Source organism: Uloborus diversus, chromosome 5 (genome assembly GCF_026930045.1).
Source record: "Uloborus diversus isolate 005 chromosome 5, Udiv.v.3.1, whole genome shotgun sequence".
In the NCBI taxonomy this organism is placed as follows: Eukaryota; Metazoa; Arthropoda; class Arachnida; order Araneae; family Uloboridae; genus Uloborus; species Uloborus diversus.
This window is the reverse complement of record NC_072735.1, coordinates 153,441,817-153,464,283: the sequence shown is the minus strand read 5'-3', so window position 1 is coordinate 153,464,283 and position 22,467 is coordinate 153,441,817. Positions and strand designations below refer to the sequence as shown.

The following is a 22,467-nucleotide window of genomic DNA, read 5'->3' as shown; positions in this document are numbered from 1 at the left end:
TCATTGCACGTCAACTTGAAATACAACACTAAACATCAAACCCACTCTGATGCAATCGTATTAAATGCAACTGTGAATGACGCCACAGCCATCAATTCCCAAATCCGGGAGCACATTCGCTTTGTTCACGGAAACTAAAGACCCGCGTCCGGAATGCAGCAACAAGATTATTACGATGAACTAATCCTTCACATTAAGTAAGGATTATTCGGGGAAAGGACATATATATTGTGCATATTTGTTTTTATTCTCGAGTGAAACAAATGATGTTACAGAGGAGAATGTTCGCGAGACTTATTGGTATGGATTTCAGAGTTCATTGCGTGCTGAGTTTTCCTAAATTAAGATGGTGGAATTGATTTATTCTTTTCTTAGTATCAGAAAGGAGTCAGTTCATAAACTGAATACATTAGTAAAAAAGAAAAAAATACATAATACAAAAACAAAGCAGAGAAGCGGACCAAAAAATTAGACCAAATATATTTTTTAGATTAGTCGATTATGAATTTAAAAAATGAAGAACAGAGAACCATGAATTTAATCGCATTGAAAAGTTTCCAAGTAAAAAAATATTTGTAAGAGAATCATTCAAAAATAGGAAAAAGAAAACATTTTTTTCCCTCGAAATGAAAGAGAGAAAAAAAAAGGTGGGGGGGGGGAGAGGGGGGAACACACATCAGCCACAAATATGTTCCCGTAAGTTATTAGTAGAACGACCAATTACTACGCTTTGCGAATATTAACAGTAAACTAACTTCTTCTGAAAACTCTAGTAAAAATCATAAGAGTTTTACTTAAAATGTTATGAAAGTGTTTAAAAAAAATAATAATTAAAGAAGAAAAAAAAATCTAGTGTGAGTAGCTCACCTAGTGTGAGTAGAGTGTAAACAGTAAATAAAAAAAAACACTTTCAAATTTTAACAGCTTTTTTGTTTGTGACTTTGTTTTTCATATCCTCACCCCACAATGTCATTACGTGGCAGTAATGACATCGATTTTTATTTTACGATACAAGGAACCCCCCATGTTTATTTTCAGTCATAGTTGAAGTTGTGAGATTTTTGTCGAAAAATAAGAAGATAGATTTTGCTTTACAAACTTAGTACTCTGACTTCTCACCTCCGTGAACTTGAATTTCAGCGATGTAAGTTAATGTAAAAAAAGAAGTGAACATGTTTTCATATGCTTAACATGTGCAGATTGTGTCAACGAAGAAAAAAAAAATTCCCTTAAAAAAGGCCTATTTAAATGGCAAATTCCTAACCTCGGTGAATCTCACCTCCATGACAGACCTTATCAATGTCATTATTTCTGAGGTAAAAAAAAATGATGGAGGGGAAATACATCAATAATAGGCATTCTACCAAATTATAAATTGCCAGTTTATTCTCAAATTTACTAAATATTATTTTTCAACATACATTTAGAACTACTAACTAAGTCGTACTTTAATTAAGAGAGCTTAATATTATATTCCCTCTAATCATTAAAATAGCTGATTGTATGCACAATTAAAAAAATTACTACTTTGATATTAAATTGGCCTCAAATTTTTAATATTAAATTTTTTTTCAATTTTTTTTATTTCCGTGAACAAGTCATTTTATTATTTTTTTATTTATGAGTAAAATAATTGGAAATTAGCTGGGCCATTGTTTATGGTTACTTCTAGTAGGTAACACTTTCACGAAAGAATGAAAAAAAAAGTTTCGAAATTTAAAAATATTTGTGTTTAAAAGTTACGTTTTCTGAAGAATGACCCATAATATTCCAATAATATTTGGAAAATGTTTAAATAATTTGAAATTTTACGTGTGTTCTTGCCCTAGAAAATAATTTTAATATGAGGTGCAATCCTCGGGTGAAAAAAAGGTTGGGCACCGCTGTGGTAAAAGATAGGTTTTCTTTAAACAAAGAAGCTACCCATCTGAAATAACTAACTACGCATGAATTTCAAGCTGAAAAACCCACACTGCTGCCCGCTCATAACTTGACCATAAATTATAGCCACGCATTACGCAATTCACCTCTCCCATTTCACACGCAAACTTGCAGGAAAAGAGACACTTGATACTTAACTAGCATCAGATCAATGTGCAGGGAATCCTTATTGCAGAAGCTTTTCCAGAGCACAGCATTAATCTCTTCAGGGGAGAGTGGCAGGTGAGACAAGGGGCCTTACATTAGATCGATATGCTCCAGGATGGGGGATTACTATTCCAGCCGCTAATTTTACAACTTCTCCAGTTTCCCAATCTCCTTGGGTCCTCTGTTTGCCTCTGAGGGATTGATTGTTTGGTGTAATAATGCACTTCTCCAGAAGAAATGAAGCATTCAATACTTCGAACGTATTAAGAATTCTCAATATTTTTATACGGGATCAATAGCAGGAAGTTTCTTTGCTGAGTGTGGGAAGAATGGAATGAGAAAAAAGTATAAATGAAGAGAAGGGATATTGATGCAGACGTTTTTGTAGATTAAATTGGTTTTTATCGGTTGAAATATCACCAATAGAGAAGGAATAAAAATATTATTTCTTCCAACACTTTTATAAACGTATAAGTAAGAAATATGGAAGAAAATTCCTTATTGTATTATCTGTATATTAAAATATTCATCACCATTTAAAATAAAACGCAATAATGCTATTGCGCAATTTTTTTAATAAAATGGTGGTAAGCATTAAATTCAACAGCATTAATATGTTTATTCCGGTTCATGAAAATGAATATTCTGATTGCACATTTTTGAGCATTTAAAAAATTGATACTCTTAAAAAATCTAGATTATTCTTACAAATATTATTATTTCGAAAAATTGGAAATTTTGAGAGACAAATAAAAACAGTTAAAAAGTAGATCTAATATGGTTTGATTTGCTTTTAGAGTTGAAGTAAGAAATTTTAATTCGATTTATGGAGCACTGATTCACACATTACTTAAATATTTGACAGAAAGAACAAAAACTATTATTTTTTACAATCCGTATTATTGTTCTGTAAGTGTAGATGATACTTTTAAACAAATCATGATTGAAATTGAGAGCTTCAGTTGCACACTACTATGCCGTGGTGTGCTCTGGTTTTCTTCCGAACTTAGTATAACGAGGCTACCCCCAGAGAAAAAAAAACATCAACAAACATTTCAACATTTTACGAAAGTTCTGCAAATGTAACCACAAAATCCGTACTGTTTTGAAATGTTTGAGAGCTGGGAAAAATGCAATCACTAAATAAGTTCATTCATTTTTTTTTTTTTTTGAAAATTTCAAGAATACAGATTATTTGATGTAGCGAAAAGCAAAAGCGTTAAAATGACTAAACAGAGATTTTGAGTATGGCGAGAGCTAAGTTTGAATCAAATAGTAGACTTCATTTAGTTGGGATTTTTTAATCACGGTAGACAGCAGCACGTGTCACAGCGACGGATTTACAATGTTGCAACTGTCACAGTTACGAGAAGCTCCAAAACTGTAGGGGCTCTAAACTGGGTTCAAAATGCACATGGTAAATGCGTTTCGTAATTTTGTGAAGGACAAAGGGGCCAAAAAATACATTGTGACGGGTCCCAAAACTAGCAAATCCGCCATTCACTAGTCAAGTTAACACCTCCTGCCACCAAGTAGATTAGTATTTCTCCTAGTAAACACACCAGCACTGGTCACTACTGGTGTAGTCACCTTATTTGCATTTGGAATCGCCAAATTGTCAGTTTTGGGACATACATACCTTGTTATTAGCTGCCCCCTCAAAAAAAAAAAAAAAAAAAAAAAAAAATCAGTTTTAATAAATTCTATTGTAACGCAAGTGAGTATTGAACAACGGAAATATAAATGATAGCTTGAAAATAAGACTAATGTATGTTACTTATTCGATACATATTTTACAATCATCTGAAAAATATCAAAAACAACCAAAGAGAAATAAAATCTATTTCTAGAATAAATATGCAGCATAGCATAGATAACAAAATGCATATCTATATGAAAGTGAAATCTACATACGACTCTACAATGTGCAGAAAAATTACTTCTTTGGGAAAACAAACATAAGACTCAACAACAGATGCGTGAAAACTTTCATATTTTATTTTCCCATACACCGAAGAATTTTCTTTGCCCTTAACTTTATTTTCCAAACGCTGGAATATACTGGGTAAGCCAGTCAGAAATAACACAAGAGAAAAAAAAGGAAATCTAAAGCAGAGACTGGAAGCTAGGAATCGATCCACGCTATTTTGAATTCGTTGTCTCAGGACCTCTGAATCTCCTCCGAAACGTAACGGCAATACAGACTCTATCTGAGTAAGAATGAAGGAAAACTTCCGACGAAACTATTTGAAAACTTTCTCTAAAATCACTCCCTAGAAAACTGCATTCTTACGTCATGTAGAAGTATAAAACTCATTGCCTCGGCCTCGCTAGTGATTGCCAACAAGTTTTATGAATCAACAAATTCCATTTAAAAATAAAAAAGATAAGACGTTAAGTCTTTTACGACTATGGGTAATATAATTCCACATTTTGAAATTGGTGATTGCCGTATTTAATTATAACCTCAAATGTAGTTTTTTTTAAATGCAGAATGTGAAAATTGAAAGTACTGTCTGACCACGGATTGTATGGAAAGACAAACAACCGTTTTACAGCCGGAAATGAACGAATCTATTATTTTTTAGCGATGCCAGCTTTTGCAGAAGCAGAGTCTCATTCAAATGAGCGGAATACCGGCTTAAAATTTTCACTTTTCCCCCTCATTCAGATAGATTCGTCTTATCTGGACGTTTGAAAATTCCATACAATCCGTGGTTGGACAGTATGCCTAACGCAACTAAGCAACCAAGGACGTTTGCGGAAAAAAACCGTTATTATTTTTTTTACTGTTACGTAATGAGCACATTTGCTTTACAACTAAAAGAAATTGGTTGGCATAATATCGTAATTAGTACATCATTTCGTTTGCCAATTTAACTCAATTTTAAATAATTTTAGTTCACATTTTGTTATAATAACAGATAAAGTCTAATTATAATTTGTTACCCCTAAATCCCATTTGAAAAAAATGTGTTTCCTTATATTCCGAAACAACTACACATAGCTATGTATTTTTCTTGTGATTTTAATTTATAGGCTCAAAGAAAGTAAAATAAATTGTTATTTACGAATATTTGCTTTTCACAGCCTTAAGACCTGATACATCATACCAATTTTAATTCACAGTTTTAAATAATTAACGATTTGTTATAATAAAAGACATAATTCTAACTATAATATGTTACCCATAAATTCCATTTGAGAAAAATATTTTTCCTTAAGTTCCGACAAAACTACAATGCCTGATACGAATAAAAACAATAAATTGATTTGTATTATTTGAAAAAAGCAGTTTTAAATAAAAAGTTTTGTTTACAAGATGAAAGATATTTGGGAACATTATCTTTTTATATAAAATAAAATTCAAACAACATTAAAAAACAATTTTGTAATATACTCTTATTCACAGATAAAACGTTATTGTTTCGAAGAATACAAAAATTAGGCCTAAACCTCAGAGCATAAAATGCGTAGCTTGATAATGTATTCTATTCCTGAAAAAGTGTTTTTTCATTCCCTCATAAGTTTGACCCATAGCTCAAAGAAGCTTTTCTTTTTTTACAAGAATATTTACTTTAAAACTAGTTGCCTGATAAACAAAAGCAGGTCATGTTTCTGAATGTTATATTATATTGGTACGACATCAAACTAAAAAAATATACTAAACACTTTTGCACGCTAATGGACCATATCTTAATTTATTTAAATATTGCAAAAATTATTTTTCTTCGCAGTACAAGAAATGCGCAGGTTTGCTCATATTTTATTGGTAAAATGCACTTGTCATTGCATAATAAATGCCACTCTTAGCATTTAACTATATTGTTAAATTTTACTAACAGAGCAAAAACTTTGGAGAAAAAATTAAATTCGAGTTAAGTACGGTTTAAAACGGCTTGTATGAGATGTATTCATAAACAGTCAACAAATACACATAGAGTCTAGCTATACACCAGCAAGAGTAAGTAAATATAATATCAAACAACAACGTAAAACCTTTGCTGTTGGACTATGTTTAAACGTGTTAAAGTAAGACCATAGGCACTTGGTTTTTACCAACACAACGGGGAAGAAAAAAGTAGTCAACATTAATCACTCACGTAAAAAAATGGAATAAAACACTTTAAAGAAAGTTTTTAAAACATGAAACAGTTACAAAATGGGTAAACGTTTTTATGACATGTCGTGTCAAAAGCTACGACAAAAGAAATCCTTTATAAAGAAATATGACTAAATCTCAAGTACACAGTTGGAAGGCGATCAAACGGAAAAAAAGTAGTAGTCTAAAGCAGCTGTCCGAATTTTTTTTCACCAAACTCTTCTTAGGCTGCGTTCGATTTCAGTCATAGGCATCGATTCACTCTGCTGTGATTGAACAATTTCCCTATCGATATATCATCAGGAAAAGCGCAGTATTTCACAGTTAGCGGGAAAAAAATGGGATATAGTATTTGAAAAAGGGGCTTATACGTTTATACCACTGCTCTGAAAAAGGTATGATACTTTTGCCGAAACATACAGCAAGCTAATGGGTATAAAACTACAAAATATTTGCAATAAATATGCATTTTTGCTCACAACGAAAAAAAGCTAGATAATATAGAAATTAATTTTTTTTTAAACTGCATTGTTATTTCTTTTACAGTTTGTAGTACACAATGTAATTCTACAATTGAAGTAGTGTATACGCGAAAAAAAAAATTCACTCAAATATCAGCCTAAATTTCCATTTTACTCAGTCCCGAATGAATGTTGAGTTGTTTTTTTTTTGTGTATGTACCTAAGAACGTATGGACGCCCGAAATGTTCATCTTGACGATCCCCGAGTTTATTACAACGAGTTTTCTCATAAATTCCGTGTGTACGTTTGTATTTGCGTATGTACCTTGCATAACTCAAAAACGGTGTGCCGTTGAAAGTTGAAATTTGGTATAATGTAGACTCCTAGTGGGGTCTAGTTGTGCACCTCCCCTTTTGGTTGCATTCGGATATTCCAAAAGGGGTCTTTAACATCTTTTTGGAGGAAAATCAGTGTTAATTTCAATGCAAAGTGATGTTATAATCAGGCGAATACTTGGCAATACATCGCCAAGCTTTTGGTCGCTAAGTTTTGTTGCCAACTTGGCGATGTGTCACTAAGTAGAAGGCAAATTTGGTGAAAAAAATAATTTTTCGAACGGTTTCAATTTGGCGCTATATGACGTTATCCATTGAATCACGTTAAAATTGGCTGTATTAGAATTTTTTTTAATTTGTAAAACGCTTTTTTTGTTTAAGTTCCTGACAAACTAGAGGTGAAAAGATTTAAAGTATTTTCTTGCTTACTCCAAGGCACTATCATCACTAAATATGCGTAAAGGAAGTCGTGTGATGCTCACATCAGCTCGTTTTTCATAGGTGTCCGGGGAAAACAACGCCAAGAGCAAATAATCCGCGTAATTACGAAGGCATCCAGGAAATCACACTTACTAGTTATGTGACAGAAGGATTTGGAGTAATTAGAAGCACAAAATACCGCAAAATATTTCTTTGACGATGCTATTGGAAACTAGAGCCTTTATATAAGACAGGTCGCCGCATCAGCTTAAGTTTAACCCTTTTGGATTGGATTTTTCATTGTTACGAAACTAGGGATAACACAGCAAAGTTTCAGGTTTTGCCACATTGGTCAAAAACAATATTTTATTTCTAATAATTCCTCGCAGTGAAAAATTACCAAATGAAGTAACCCCTCAAAAAAAGACAACCACTCAAACACGCGCGCCGATTCAAAATGGCCGTTCTTAAGCTGATGCGTCGGCTCGTCTATAGAGTGGTCTTAGTTGACGCTATAGATGTAATAAGCAAGTAAGCATTCGAGCCCGATGTAAAATGTACAATTTATTTTTATTCCTTTTTTGTGTTATTTATTCGAAAAACTTTCTCTAACTATTTCACATTAATCATCAAGTAGCTAATTTCTGGTTTTTGTTCCGCTCAGGAGGTTCTTTTTATTTGTATTCTTGTCTTCATTTTTTGTATTTTAAAAACATGTAATCAGTTACTTTTCTTTAATTACTTAATTTACAAATACGAAACATTTAACAACTAATTAATGTTACGATTGCCATTTTTATTCCTGACTTTGCTTTGATAATTAAAAAGTGTTAGTTATAAAAGAATAAACGCAGGCTGTGAAATTACTTCTCCCTTTAAAGCATATTTTTAGAGTTTAGTATGTATAAATATACATTAAATAATTGGAAATTTCTAAACTGATATTTTTCGTTGATACAAGCTAAGGTTTTATTTCAATCATTGATGCCACACCTGTATTAGCTACTAAGAATTGTCACTCACGCAGTTAAATTCAAATTCATATGCAAATAATAAAAAAAGTCAATTCTGCGCCCCCCCCCCAAAAAAGGAATTCTACTTCCTAAAAACAAAATACCAAATTTCGGTTATTTCGAAATAATCAAGTCTTTATTCAGCAAATAAAGAAATAAATAAAAAACATAAAGCCAATAATTGGAAAAAAATGAACACAACTTCATATTCGGTAACCAAAATAATTAAGACTAGCATCAGAAGAAAATGTCAAGAGTTGGAATCCGTAGTACAGCTATGTATGAATAAATTAAACAATAACTAGAAGAAAAAAACTTTCAGAAGGAAATAGCTTTCTTTTCCAGCTTAAAATCAACAATGGCGTAACAGAAAAGAAAAAAAAAAGTGATTAAAACAACAAATGATTTAGTCGGCTTCTTTAAGAAGAACTTCACGTTATCTTTCCTCACGGTTGCCAATAAATTTAACACTTAAGCGTTATTTTTGAACAAATATTATAAGGGTTTTTGACCTGAAGGAGCAATGTAAACATTTCCGTACTTCCAAGGAAAGAACATAGGAATTCGGTTCAAGTCAAGACTATTTTAGATTTTTTTTAAAGACGTACAAGTTAGTTGTTGATTAATAAATAGTCTGAGTAATCAGTAAAATTTAGTGCATTTTAAATCTGGATTGAAGAAGTGTAAATTAATTAAATTTGTCATTTTTCCTCTTGAGCTAAGGGCAACACAAAAGCAAACAAAAATTGGCACGGTTCCAATGTATGTCCAGTCACAGACAATTGCACAAAATTTAGGATTTCCAATTTTTTATTCACTGGAAATGTAATTAATATTATTGATTTAAAAAAAAAAAAGTAAAAGAAACAAAGATCCATTTTTGCTAAATGTTTAGACTTCCAAAGTCTGCTTTTCAGATAAAGAAAGACATTGAAAATGCGCTTATAAAATAAAACGAAAGTAAATTCCTGATTTTTCTTTTTAAGGTAAATTTAAAAACATTTCTTCATTTATTTATTTATCTTGCAGTGCGCGGCTGTTTTCATAATAGTCACGTTTTTATGCACCCTGTGTAGTTTTATTGAAATTTTTAGGGTGGTTTCTTTCACAGGGATAACAGTCTAGCTTTTTTCACTTAGCCTTTGAACATTGAAGAGATGTTGGTTCACGTGCAGTTTACCGACAGTTCCTTACGACATTCATAGACTGCCTTTCCTCCTTGTGATAGACTTATTAGTCTGAAATAGTCAATATATTTTTAGCAAGAAAAAAAAATTATGCTGATTAATCATTAAAAATGTTCACAAAACGCTTTAAAACCATTTCAATAACATTAATTACTCCGCAAAAAATATATCAGTTTTTAGAAAGTAAAATGCAACCGAAATTTATTTAGTTTACTTTGGGGTTTGTTTATATTCTGTAAACAGCGCGGATAACAGACGTTCGCGGATTTTAGGACAGCAAGTTTGCGAGACTCGACTTCCCCAACACAAGAAAATAATTAATTTAGAAAGTTAATCCAATAACTTTAAAAACCTGCCAAGAAATATATAATTAAATATTTAGGCTCGATGAATATAAAATTAACTTTATAAAACAATTTTGGCATTTTCAAAAAATGTGAAATCACCTGATCTTGGTTTGAAAAAAAATATGTAATATAAACATAAACTTTACTCACTCACCATGCTTAAGAAACTTTTTATATCAAAATGTCGAATAACTTATGTTTTATTCAAGAAAACATTTGCATGAACAAAAACAGTGGAATATAATGCAAGTGTAATTAAAATATGAAAAACAATACATAAAAACGAAAAAAATCTCCAGGATAGTTTACTATTTACGGCGCAAAACAAACAGAAAAGTGACAATTTAAATATTCTTCAAAAGATATAAAGATAAAGGGGGGTAAAAAGAAAAAAAAATTCGTCATTTTGCAGCAACATGGTAATGAAAAGCACTTATATGCATCTTTAGGAAATGTAAAATGCAGAGATTAACGTTTATTTGCTTTTAATTTGAATAAGTAAAGAATGACACAAACATTAAATTTAGACAAGCCCGTATGTCTCGTCGCGATACTTAAACGCAATAAAGAGCGGTTTTTAATCACAGCTTTTAAATCACGCGGCTAATTAAGCTTTCGGGAGAAAATTAAAGCCATGTTTAAGGAGAATCCTCAATCTTTACGAAAAGTCAATTTCTTGCAGATGCAACACGATGCTTTAGTAGTCAGAGTAATTGAGATAATAGAGCTTGATCCCCAACAACAAATATTTTACAAGAACGTTTTAAGTCGCTTTTAAAACTGACTGCAAATTACACACAGATTTTTATATTTATTTCCATGTAAACATTATAAAATAGATATATATAGCTTGTCGGTGAACAAGAGTGGCAAATATTTATCAAAGCGTAAAAATTAAAATCTTAGTGTAATGCTCTTTCTTGTGACAACAATGGCACGTAACTGGTTACTGCAGGGTTTGCAGCGTATAAATTAAAAAAATAAAAGAGGCAAATTATTTAAGCTTTTATTTTAGAACAATGTTTTAAATTTTAACGATGATTTTATTTATTTTGCCAACCCGTAAACTTTTTTTTCAAAACCCAAAATTGCTCTCATACTTTTACAAGTGAAATATTTACCAGCAGCCATTTCTTTCGCAGTTGAAAAAGAACAGTAGTTATATAAATAATTTCCTTTAAAGGTGAGTGTAATTTTATTCAATTTCAGATTCGTTACCTAGATTTTAATGTTAAAAACACAAATTTAGATCTTTCTTTTGCTTGAAAATAATATCTCAGTTATTTTTCCTAAAGGACTTTGCTTTATTTCTAAAAGTCATTAGTTATTATGTAAATTTTGGAAGACATTTTGCTGTTACGATCAAGTCCATTACAATGTTACTGGTAACGGATTTTACAGTTTTCCAAATTTAGTTGTATTTACTCGAATTTAAAACATCACGAAATATTAAACGATTATGCGTCTAGCTAAAAGAACACAAAACCAACTAAATTTCAGAACTTTTTACTTATTCATGTATCAAAAATCAGTTGATTTTATCTGGAAACGAACTCGTGCGTAATCATATTTTCAGATAAATCTAACTCAAACATGAGCAACTATTTATCTGCACAGTGAACGTTTAAGAAAAAAAAATGTCTTTCTTGAAGTGTACGAAATTATTGAAATTGACACATTAAAGGTTTTCCAAATTTTAAAAAGTAAGTAGTTTTTATTCAGATAAATATAACTTAATCATGAGCAACTATTTTCCTTGACAGTGAAATTTTAAGAAAAGAAAATGTCTTTCTTGAAGTGTATGAAATTATTGAAAATGACACATTAAAGGCTTTCCAAATTTCTTAAAGAAAACAGATTTTTTTTTCAAATTCAAACAATCACCAAGTTTTAAAAAGGTTTTGTTTATTATTAAAGGGACCCGAATCCTAAACCACAAAAATAAATTTTAGAACTTTTTACTAAATGGTGTATCTAAAATCGATTAAATATGTCTCTTAACGGATTTGAAAAATTTATCCAATTTTGAGAAAATGAAGTCATAAAAATTATACCAAAATCAAAAGTGCTTAATTAATTGTATTTGACGACATATCTAAGGTATATATGGGGCATTCCAAGGTATTTTTGACATTTATGTAGAGTCCGTAACGTGACTTTTTTTGCCATAACTTTTTAATTTACCGTTTGATTTGCAAATTATTTTAATTTGAGCTGGTGTGTTGGTAGGAAAAGATCAAAATAAAATATTATGCTAATCAAACAGTAAATTAAAAAGTTATGGCAAAAAAGGTCACGTTACGGACTCTACATAAATGTCAAAAATACCTTGGAATGCCCCATATATGAGCAACTACTTCACTTAAATAAGAAATTAAAAAATATATATTTTTTATAAATGTCTTTCTTGAATTGTGTATGCATTTTTTGAAAATGACCCAGTTACACCTGATTCAAGAGAATGTATCCACTCATATCTTATTATTTTTCTAAAAAAACATAAAATTGTTTTGATTTTCTTTGAAAAGACTTGGCAGTTGCGCCTCAATCAGGTGAGTTTATGCAATCTAAAAGTCAAAAGATACAAAGAATGCAGCTTAAAGAGCAGCAATTCACGCATCACACATACAGTATCCTGTTGTTGTTGTTGTTGTCGTGTCCAAAGAAGTGCAGAGTGCGAAAGGTTTAAATGGCTCCAAAAGTCTTAAAAACAAGATCCGCTAATTCTGGAGCCCGATGACTGTAAAGGATTTCATGTGGTGGTGCTCCAAGTTGGAGGAGGGAGCGAATAATGGCCTGGCAATTAAAGACATGGTCCGGGGTTAGTTGTGAATAGGGACAGTGCTTGCAGATGGGATAGGATTTAATATTATTTGGTAGAATCTTCATGCCCTTGAAATGTCCAGTACGTAGCCTAGCTATTGTAGAAGAGAGGTTTCTTGGGCAGTGGAGGTCAGGGATTGTTGCCTTGCTGAAAAGCTGATTATAGATCCTTCGCCTGGCTACAGCATTAACGTCTTTGAAGGTGGCTGTTAGTGGTTGGTCTTGGTCACGTGCCTCCTTTGCAAGGGCATCTGCACACTCATTCCCCTCGATTCCGACATGAGCTGGGATCCACTGGAGAATGCAGGTTGTCTTGAGTGAGTGGAGAAAAAAATTAATTTCTTGTGTTAGTCTTGTCATACCGTTACGTATGGCTTCAAGTGCCGATTTTGAGTCGGAAAAAATCACGATTTCTTCTATTAGGTCTTCAGGAGTAGAAGAAGAAAGACAATGAGCAAGAGCCTCTTTAATAGCAACAAGTTCGCTAGTAAAGTTTGAGGCGATTTGGCCAGTGGGTATTTTAAGCTTGACATTATTTCCTCAGGGATAAATGATGGAGATTCCTGCGCCACCTCTTTTACAGTCAATGTCAGAGGAACCATCTGTGTAGATTAATACACTGTTTTCTTTTGCAAGTGAACGAATAGTGTCTTCGCCTTTCTGTAATAACATTTGATTTGGTTCCTTCTTAGAGCATGGTTCAAGTAGGTAGGTATTGATTTTAGTACTCTTAGGAGGTCTAAAAGTAGAGAGTGGTTCCTGAGTTATGTCGAGGGAGGAATGGGCAAGACCAATGGCTCTTCTGATATCCCTGTCTAACTGCAGCGTTGATGATCTCTGAAGCCTTGATGTGCCTGTCCAAGCGTTGAAGGCTCTGTGGGCAATGTGGTCTTTATTGTGGCTTCTGATTTTATTTGTGAACTTTACAGTAGCAAGTTTCCGTCTGTTCTCGAGGGAAACAAGACCACTTTCGAGTTCAGCCGAGGATGTACAGTATCCTAATGATACGATATTGATAATATTATCGAATAAGAAAACAATTACCTCAACGAATTGCGTTTTACTAAAGCCACGATTATCACCATTAAAAAAAGCATATGTATACATTTTACAAATAATAAAATCAAAAAAAAAGCAACCACAAACCGGCTGATTAAGGTCCAGCCAAAATGACCTCAAATACAAAAAGTATATGAATATATTTAATGCGTCTAATCAATGTTGGAATTAAGCACCAGACATGCAACTATCTAATAACATATTTTAAAAAGGCTACGAAAAGAGTATCCTATGAATTAAACCTACATTATCCAAGTCAGTGCAACACCAACAACCAGTAGAAGATGAATAATTAATGGAACTAAACTACGGGAAAATGAATCATGAGCCATAAAACCATACATTCAGCCTAATTTAAAAAACAAAACTAAAAGTCAAACATCAAAAAAATATTTCGAAAAGCAGGAGGGCAGCAACTCAACTCTCATCCTTCTGCAGATTCACATAATTAAACTTCATGAGCAGATGTTTTCGAATACAATAACAAGGGGACTTTTATTGAAGATCATGAAATCAATTCGCAAAAGCGAAAACCGTACTAAAACCCAGGCAACATCACCCTCTAAAGAGGTTTTTAAAAACTTCAATGTTTACTCAACCCTAAATAATAATGAATCTTCATATAATAACTTCGAGCCAAAGTCCCTAAATGAAGTGCCAGAAGGATTTTTCGAAACCGATCCCTTGTATACGAGAAGCTATCGAAGCGAGAGATATTAATTTCTTTTATTTTAAAACAATGGGTTAATCTCACATAAACTGAAATGGGAATATCTTTTTTGTCCTTCTGACATTCCGTACGGAAGACACATTTGCTTAATTAAAAGAGAGAATAAAATAACGTACCAGAAACAGCATAATTAAAATTACTGCTGATCGGTCAATAAGTTCTTCTAGAAGCAATGAACTTTGCAATTCGTTGTGATAATCTTATAACTGTATTTATGTTCAAACTTGTTATTTGTTTGTTGCTTTTTTTGGCTTTAGTGAAAATTGATGAATTTTATCGATCTATTTTTAATGAAACATTTCACAGATTGAAAATGTATTGTGAGTGTGAAAAAGCGCGAGTTTTGTTTTAGAAATTGTATTAATTTAGAATTTTTATTACTGAATTATAAATAAAACGTCAAGGTTTTAACTATTAGCACGGCCAAAATAGACCCGCTCAAGATTAATTTAAAAAATACACCCTGAAAAGTTAAAAAATTATACATTGGACCTTTCGTGAGAGGCTCAGAAAAAAAGGGAAACTTAAAAAAAAAAAAAAAAAAAAAAAAAAAAAAAAAACCCACATGCTTTGCAGTGACGTTTTATATTCGTTAAACGGGGAAAATGTTAAATTATGTTTCTATTTTCTCGTAATTCGCTTTCGAGAGGGTTTTAGTATTATGAAAATCTCTTTTGTATTATTACATAAGTTATACATTTTGTATACAATTTTTATAATTACACAAAAATATGAAAGGAAACTGAAATATTTTCGATCAAAAAAATAATTCAAAAATTTCAAAAAGAGGAATTTTTAACCTATGACCTTGCACAGTTTTTAACTCAAGTGGAATCGATGGTGGAATTTTTTATAGCTCTTTCATAATGATGTTTTCAAGGTCTGTACCAATTTTCAGTTCTATGCGAATTTTCCCGAACTATCACCTTATTTCCCTTTATTTTAATGAGGTATTATTGTTAATTTTTACTCTGACAAACTGCAACATAACTGAACTTTGCAACCATAAAACTTCAAACACATATAAACTGAAAGCAAGCAAACACTAGTTTTTTTGCGTACTCTAACAGCACAACTTTCGGACCGCCACAAAAAAAAAAAAAAAAAAAAAAAAAAAAAAAAAAAAAAAAATATATATATATATATATATATATATATATATATATTCTCCCCCCCCCCCAGTGATACATTTTGAACATTAGAAACCTGGTGAAGGGCTACACTTCCACCAGATCGAAAACATTCTTAACATTCATTTTAGCACTTGAGTACGCCCACATGGCGTACTCAACTGCTACAGAATTTCATTAGGTGCCAATAAGCTCAATTCAAAAAAGTCAATGTGAAGGTCCCAATTGTCAAGAAAGTATTCTCACTCTTAATTACTGCTTGTTTCTTCTATGAGTCATAACAATACTGCCATTATTGAGATTGAGTCATTTTTTCTCTTTCTTTCTTCCTTTTCAAATCACGGGAACGATTAACGAAGTTTTCACATTTCATTCATTTTTACCTTTTTGGAAAAAATATCTTTTGCGATTTGCTCCTACGATTTATTTTTCCACGTTTTTACATTATAATGTAAGAAAAAAAAATTGAATTTAAAACGTTCCTCGTCTAACATCATTAGTGTTGACATATGCTGAAACATAATGACTAACAGTTTAAGAGAATACATTTAAAATCAAATTCATATTAATACATATGTTGTTTTACATAAACGAGACTTGTTATAATTAAATTAACTCGCTTTTGTCTTCTTATATTATCAGCAATTCTGAATTGCTAGTGAGATTTCACTTTAAATTAACTGCATTTTGTGTTTTAAAACCAAGCCATTTGATGGAAAAAAAAGAAGTGTTAATTTAGTGGCGGTCAGACTGAAATCAAAATGTTTACATTTTAAAGTAACTTTTTTTGGCACTTAAAAACCTGTTCACAATGAAATTAACATTTAAATAATTTTTAATGCGCACATACACACACACACACACACAATTAAAAAAAAACACTTTTTATGGGTTACATTCTTGAGATTTTTTAATTTCACTGAAGTTGTAACAAAAAGAATTTATACACTAATTTTGTCCCGCAGGGTTAAAAATCGATTCTGGACAATACTTTTTGTTCGGAAAGAACTTGTTCTGTTATCGATAGAAGTTCTTTATGTTATTCGAAATTGTGGTCTATTGGCAATGAAAAAATAAAATTCTATCAAATCGTGAACAAAACAACTTATCTTTAAAAACTGAAACATTCTCACAAATGAGGCAGTGAGAAACAAAGGGATGTAAGTAGCAAAATTTGGAGAAAAAAAAAAAAGAGATAAGCAGTACAAATGGTAGGTGATAGTACTAGTAACATTGGTATGTGCTGCTATACAGCATGATTTAGAAAAACTTTTCAATGAAAGCCTACCTAGGACCGGAACTTTAAACACATTTTATTCGAAACTTGAAAATGTTTACTTACATCTCTTTGCTTCTCACTGCCTCAAATGCAATTTAATCAGGCATTGCGACTAGAGTTCGAAAACTCGGAATACTACAAATGACACGATCGTTCCGTTCTCTAGAGGACTAAAAAAATGTTATTGGTAACCACTAGCTTATCCTTATTTCTCTAGGAAACTATAGACGAAAAAAAAAGCACAGTTGAGACATTGCTACATTTATTATACATTCTTCTCGGGGAAGGTATACATTCAGAATATGAATGGTTACTCCGGGATCACTTAAGATCGTGTATCTTGAATTTTACGGATCGCGGAATATGAATTTCTTCCGGAGCAGTCACCCTTGAATAATTTACTGAGTCAGCTATTACGAAATGCCATACCTTTGGTTGCAAGACGTATCCCCCCCCCTTTACTTCATATAATTATATTATTACTTTTTACATGATAATGTATGTTTCTGTACTTCCAAACCGGGTTCGTGATTTTTTACTTCCTTTTACAAAAAGGGAAGTATTGTATTCGCGAAAAAAATTTCTTTTAAAAATCGGCCTTAATTTCCATTTTGCTCGGCCCCGAATGGATATTGATTTTTTTTTCCAACCCGACCACACGTGGATACATGCCTAGGAACGTATAGACACCTGAAGAATCCATTTTGACGATCCCCGAGTTAATTACAAGGGGTTTTCTCGTGACGTCCGTATGTATGTGTGTATGTATCTCGCATAACTCAAGAACGGTATGTCCTAGAAAGTTAAAATTTGGTACATAGACTCCAAGTGAGGTCTAGTTTTGCACCTTCTCTTTTGGTTGCATTCGGATGTTCCAAAGGGGTCTTTTACACCTTTTTGGTGTAAAATCATTGTAATTTCAATGTAAACTCAACGGTGCTATAATTTGGCAAACACTTGGCAATATATCGTCAAGCTTTTGGTCGTCAAGTTTTGTCGCCAACTTGGCGACGAATTTAGCGTTCTTTTTTTTTTCTTAATCTGGTTTCAATTTGGCCATATTTAGGGAGTTAACCATTGAATCACATTAAAACTGCCAATTTTGCGAAAAGTTATCTGTATAAAACGTTTTCTTTGCTTCGGTTCGCAACAAACTTGGGGTGAAAATATTTAAAGTGCTTCTTTGCGCACTCCGAGGCACTATTATCTTTAAATTGGAGTAAAAGGAAGTCATGTGATGTATACATCAGCTCGTTTTATTTAAAAAAAAAATAAAAAAGATGGAATTTTTTAATTTAAATCGGATTTTTTTTTTAAATCTTCAAAATTTTGTAGTTATTAATTACTTTACATTTATAAAAATAATACATTTCATAGGATAAAAGAATCCATTCAGCTTACTTTTAAAACTAAGATTAGTTCTCTAACTCTTCAATACACTTTTAAGATTTGTAAATACCGAAAAATACTTAGATAAGGAGTGATTTTTTTTTATGATTTGCTTAAAAATGAGGTTTCTATTATAATGTACGTTTTAGCGAAAAAGAATATGTTGAGCAATTACTTTTCTTAGCTATATTAGTGATGATGTATAACAAAAACTTCAAGTTGTTATCTGGTTCTGTATTGAATTGAACTGTAATTTTGGTGCGAAAGAAATATTGCGAGAGTGAAAATCTGTTTCACATACAGAAAGTGGGATCTATGTAGTTTTGCTTGTTAAAGATAGGATTGTATAGTGCACTGTTTTTAAATTTAGAGCAACACATTCTAAAAATGCAAAATTAATTTATAAAAATAAAATAAACTAATTTTAATAAATGATTTTGTTAAAAAATTACTTGATTTAAATCAATGATTTTTTTTAAAACCTTGATTTAAATTAACGAACCCTGTTTCTAAATAATTTTGTTATTCCTCTTTCTCGAATAAAATGTATGACGAATGCATAATTGTTAAGTGTCAATTCCCAACCCGAAATATAAAGAATGAATGCTTTCAAGCATTGCTGCAATACAAACGATTTTTATGTAAACAAGGCATTTCTTTTTCAATAATGAGCATTCGAAATACTACAAATATTGGGTTCGAGGGAATATTTATTTAACCTACGAAATTACATCTACAACAGACGATCGATATTGAACACTCCGCATTATTACATATCATGAGAAAAGTCCCAATGCTTATACTAAATTATTCAACATTACTGTTCCGCACGATATATCGAAAGGATAACCCCAGTAATGCAGAGTGAGTCCAGTGTACAGACGAATTGTACGGAAGCACTATTTTTGTGCACCGAAGAAAAAAGTTCTTGTTGTAAATGAGCGACAATTCTTATGTGCACAAAAGAATTATACAAAAACACTATTTTTCCGCACCGAAGAAAAACAAATTTCTTTTTGCAAATAATACATTTTGCGACAATTCTATAAGTGCGCAAAAAGATTATACAAGAGCACCATTTTTGTGTACCGAAGGATAAATTTAAAAATTAATTCTGGTGGTGAATGATACATTTAACAAAATATTCCGTGAGTGAACAGAAAAATTCTGCCGTGAGCAGGTAAAGGGCAGTATCTCCAAATTTTTCATTTTTTTTTTTGCATTTTTGCCATCTATTATTGTACGATAGCTTAATCGTACAAGCTTGCTTACTTGTTTTCAGCTGAAAAAAAAGGGGCAAAAAACGTGTCTAATTCCAGGATTTCCCTATTGTTAGTATTGAATCCAAAGCACGTTTCTTCAAATGTATCGAGAAACTCATTTCTGCAGATACTGCCGTTTACATGCCTACGGCAGAATTATTCAAGAGCACTATTTTTGTGCACCGAAGAAATAAAAACTAATACTGTTTCTTGTTGCAATTGATACATTTATCAACAATGGGATCGTTTCCAAAATTTTAAAAGTATCTTTTTTCTGAAAGAACATGTTTAAAAACACAGAATCTAACCATTTTTTAAATAACTTGTTTAAGTTTAATAGTTAAAAAAATACTTAAGTTCGTGCGCTTTCATTGTTTATACTTCTGCCGATGACATCACAAATGATGAAATGCCATTCTGTGTTGCCATTCACAGAGCAAAATATTTAATTCGCATTTTTACTCACGCGTGTTGGCAACGATATGGTTGATCGCAAGCGTAGAGCGCAATTTTAATTCGCTTCTTGATTATTATAACGTGGAAACGCGGTACAAAGGTTCGCCAAAGAGTATCATTTGTGACGTCATCAAGACCACGCCTTGTTTGAAAATTGGACATTTTAAAAGACTAGTTAAAAAAATAACTGTTGGGAAAATGAAAGAATTTTCTTGGTCTATGTTAATTTATTTGCTTGTTCTATCAATTTCAGTGGCTAAAAGTACTACTTTTGACTGAAGGAAACAACACCATTCCACGAGTGCACAGAAGAATTACACAAGAGCATTATTTTTGTGCACCGAAGAAAAATTTAAAACTATTTCCTTGTTGTAAATGACACATTTAGCAACAATTCCATGTCCACAAGCAAACAATTATGGGGTATATTACAAAAAAGCATTTTATCCCACACGTGACAGATGGATATATATTGTTTCAAAACGTGTTATGAACTAAGCTTTTTTTTTCCAATGAAATCACACGTGCATATGTAGTTTCTTAGTTGTTGCATCTGTTGTTGAAAAACAATCTTTGTTTTTTTTTTTTCATTTTTTAAAATATTTCTTTTGGCGCGAAATATAGAGCTTTCACGCGAGGGACAAAATGTCTGACTTTCAGTGAACATTGGGCAACATTGGTTTCTTCTTGAAATAAATACTAAAAACTAATTAGTAGGAAAGCAAAGTATATATTTCATAAACTTACAAAAACAGATTCAAAGGTTATATTCCCAGATTCAGATGGCTTTAGGGTAGTGAATGGCTAAGATAGAAAATTAAGTCATTCATCTAAAAGAACGAGAAGAATAGTTATTTCAATCCTTTCATGCAAGTTCGGACCGTATATGCCACAGCATGGTACAACAACTTATGCAAACAAAAGTCTTCTTTTGAACTTTTGAAAATAAAAATAAAAGTAGAACAATGTATTTCACTTTGTTTTCTTCGTTTATCAATGACTAATTTTTGAGTTAAAAAAACGTTTCAATACTATTTTTGCTATTTAAGCAAGTATTCTTTTTATTTGACGATATATTTTCAGAGCTGTAAATTGCCCTTAAACATGTATGTACAAATGCATGTCAGCAAAACCAAACTATATCTTTCAGCAAAAATGGAGTCAGAGTCGCTACGAGATGGATTTTTTGTAGTTAAACTTACCCTTAAGGGTCAAACTTAAATCCGTGGTCTTGATTCTAACTCATTAATAATTGAAATATTTAACATGCACATAAAATGACTTATAGATAAAAATCTTGCATTATTGAATTTAGTCAAGAATAAAATTAAAAAGGATTTTTGAAAAGCTATGCTTCGAAAGCTAAAATTGAAAAATGCTACACTTAAAAATCGTTCATGCACATAATTTAAAGTAACTATTTCCTCTGCAACAACAGCAATATATAACGTACATTCGGTACGTGTGAAGGAATTGGGAGGGGGGGGGCAAACAAAGAAAATTGCATAATGGTTAGAAGCATACAGTAATAAAAATGATTTTTTAAAAGAATAAATATACATAAGGAAGTTTCTTCATTTTGTATTTATAACATTTGTCTAGTCTAGGTTAAGCATTCCAGTAGTACTAAAATGAAGCTTTCTTGTAACACACATCGTCGCCTCAGAGCTACAGTAGGACATCTTATTCCACGAATAACAGTAAGATGTTCTACTGTTGCTTTGAGGCGACGACATGGGAAAGAAAAATATTTCAATTTTACTTACAGCATTTCCTGGTTGATTGCTTCCACCTCCCACACTATTGCTGGCGACAGTATTCAAAGTATTTGTAGAGCCTGACTTTCTTCTCAAGGGGGACATTAATACTTGATAGAGGAGAGATTTGCGTCTGCGGGAGCGACGATTAGGGGGCGTCGTAGCAGCCCCAGAGGGTTGCCCGCCCCCTGAGGAATCCGTGGAAGAAGAGGAAGAACTCGAGAGAACAGAGGTAGGGGGATGGGGCAAATGCTGAGGATGCAAGGGAGGTTTCTGATTAGGTTGCTGGAACTGCTGTTGTTGTTGCATCTGTTGTTGTTGTTGCAACTGTTGCTGTTGCTGCATTTGTTGAGACTGATGGGGATCCCGGAACTGAACTACGGCTTGAAACATATTTCTTTTTGCTTGTTGCATATATGTATTTGGGTTTTTAATCAAATTTCGTTGCAAAACTTTTGAGCTATTGGTATAGATGTGGTTCAACAAGAAGTTGTGATGGCAAATTTCTAAGTTGAACACAACATGGTGTAATCACAAACTTTATCGATCGATAAATCAATATAAAGAGATGTAATAATAGATTGAGTGATTTCAACTGTAATTCCAGCAATTTTCAGAAGCGACATTT

At 32.1% G+C, this 22,467-nt stretch overlaps 1 protein-coding gene across 1 annotated transcript in view; it reads right to left on the bottom strand.

The window, feature by feature from the left end:
* The window catches only part of LOC129222499 (coiled-coil domain-containing protein AGAP005037-like), a 202,453-nt gene extending 180,221 nt beyond the window's left edge, over nucleotides 1-22,232 (bottom strand). The window contains exon 1 of the mRNA XM_054857012.1: nucleotides 21,849-22,232. Within this exon, the coding sequence (XP_054712987.1) occupies nucleotides 21,849-22,232 (384 nt within the window). The remainder of the gene's footprint in view (nucleotides 1-21,848) is intronic.
* Nucleotides 22,233-22,467: the final 235 nt, after the last annotated feature.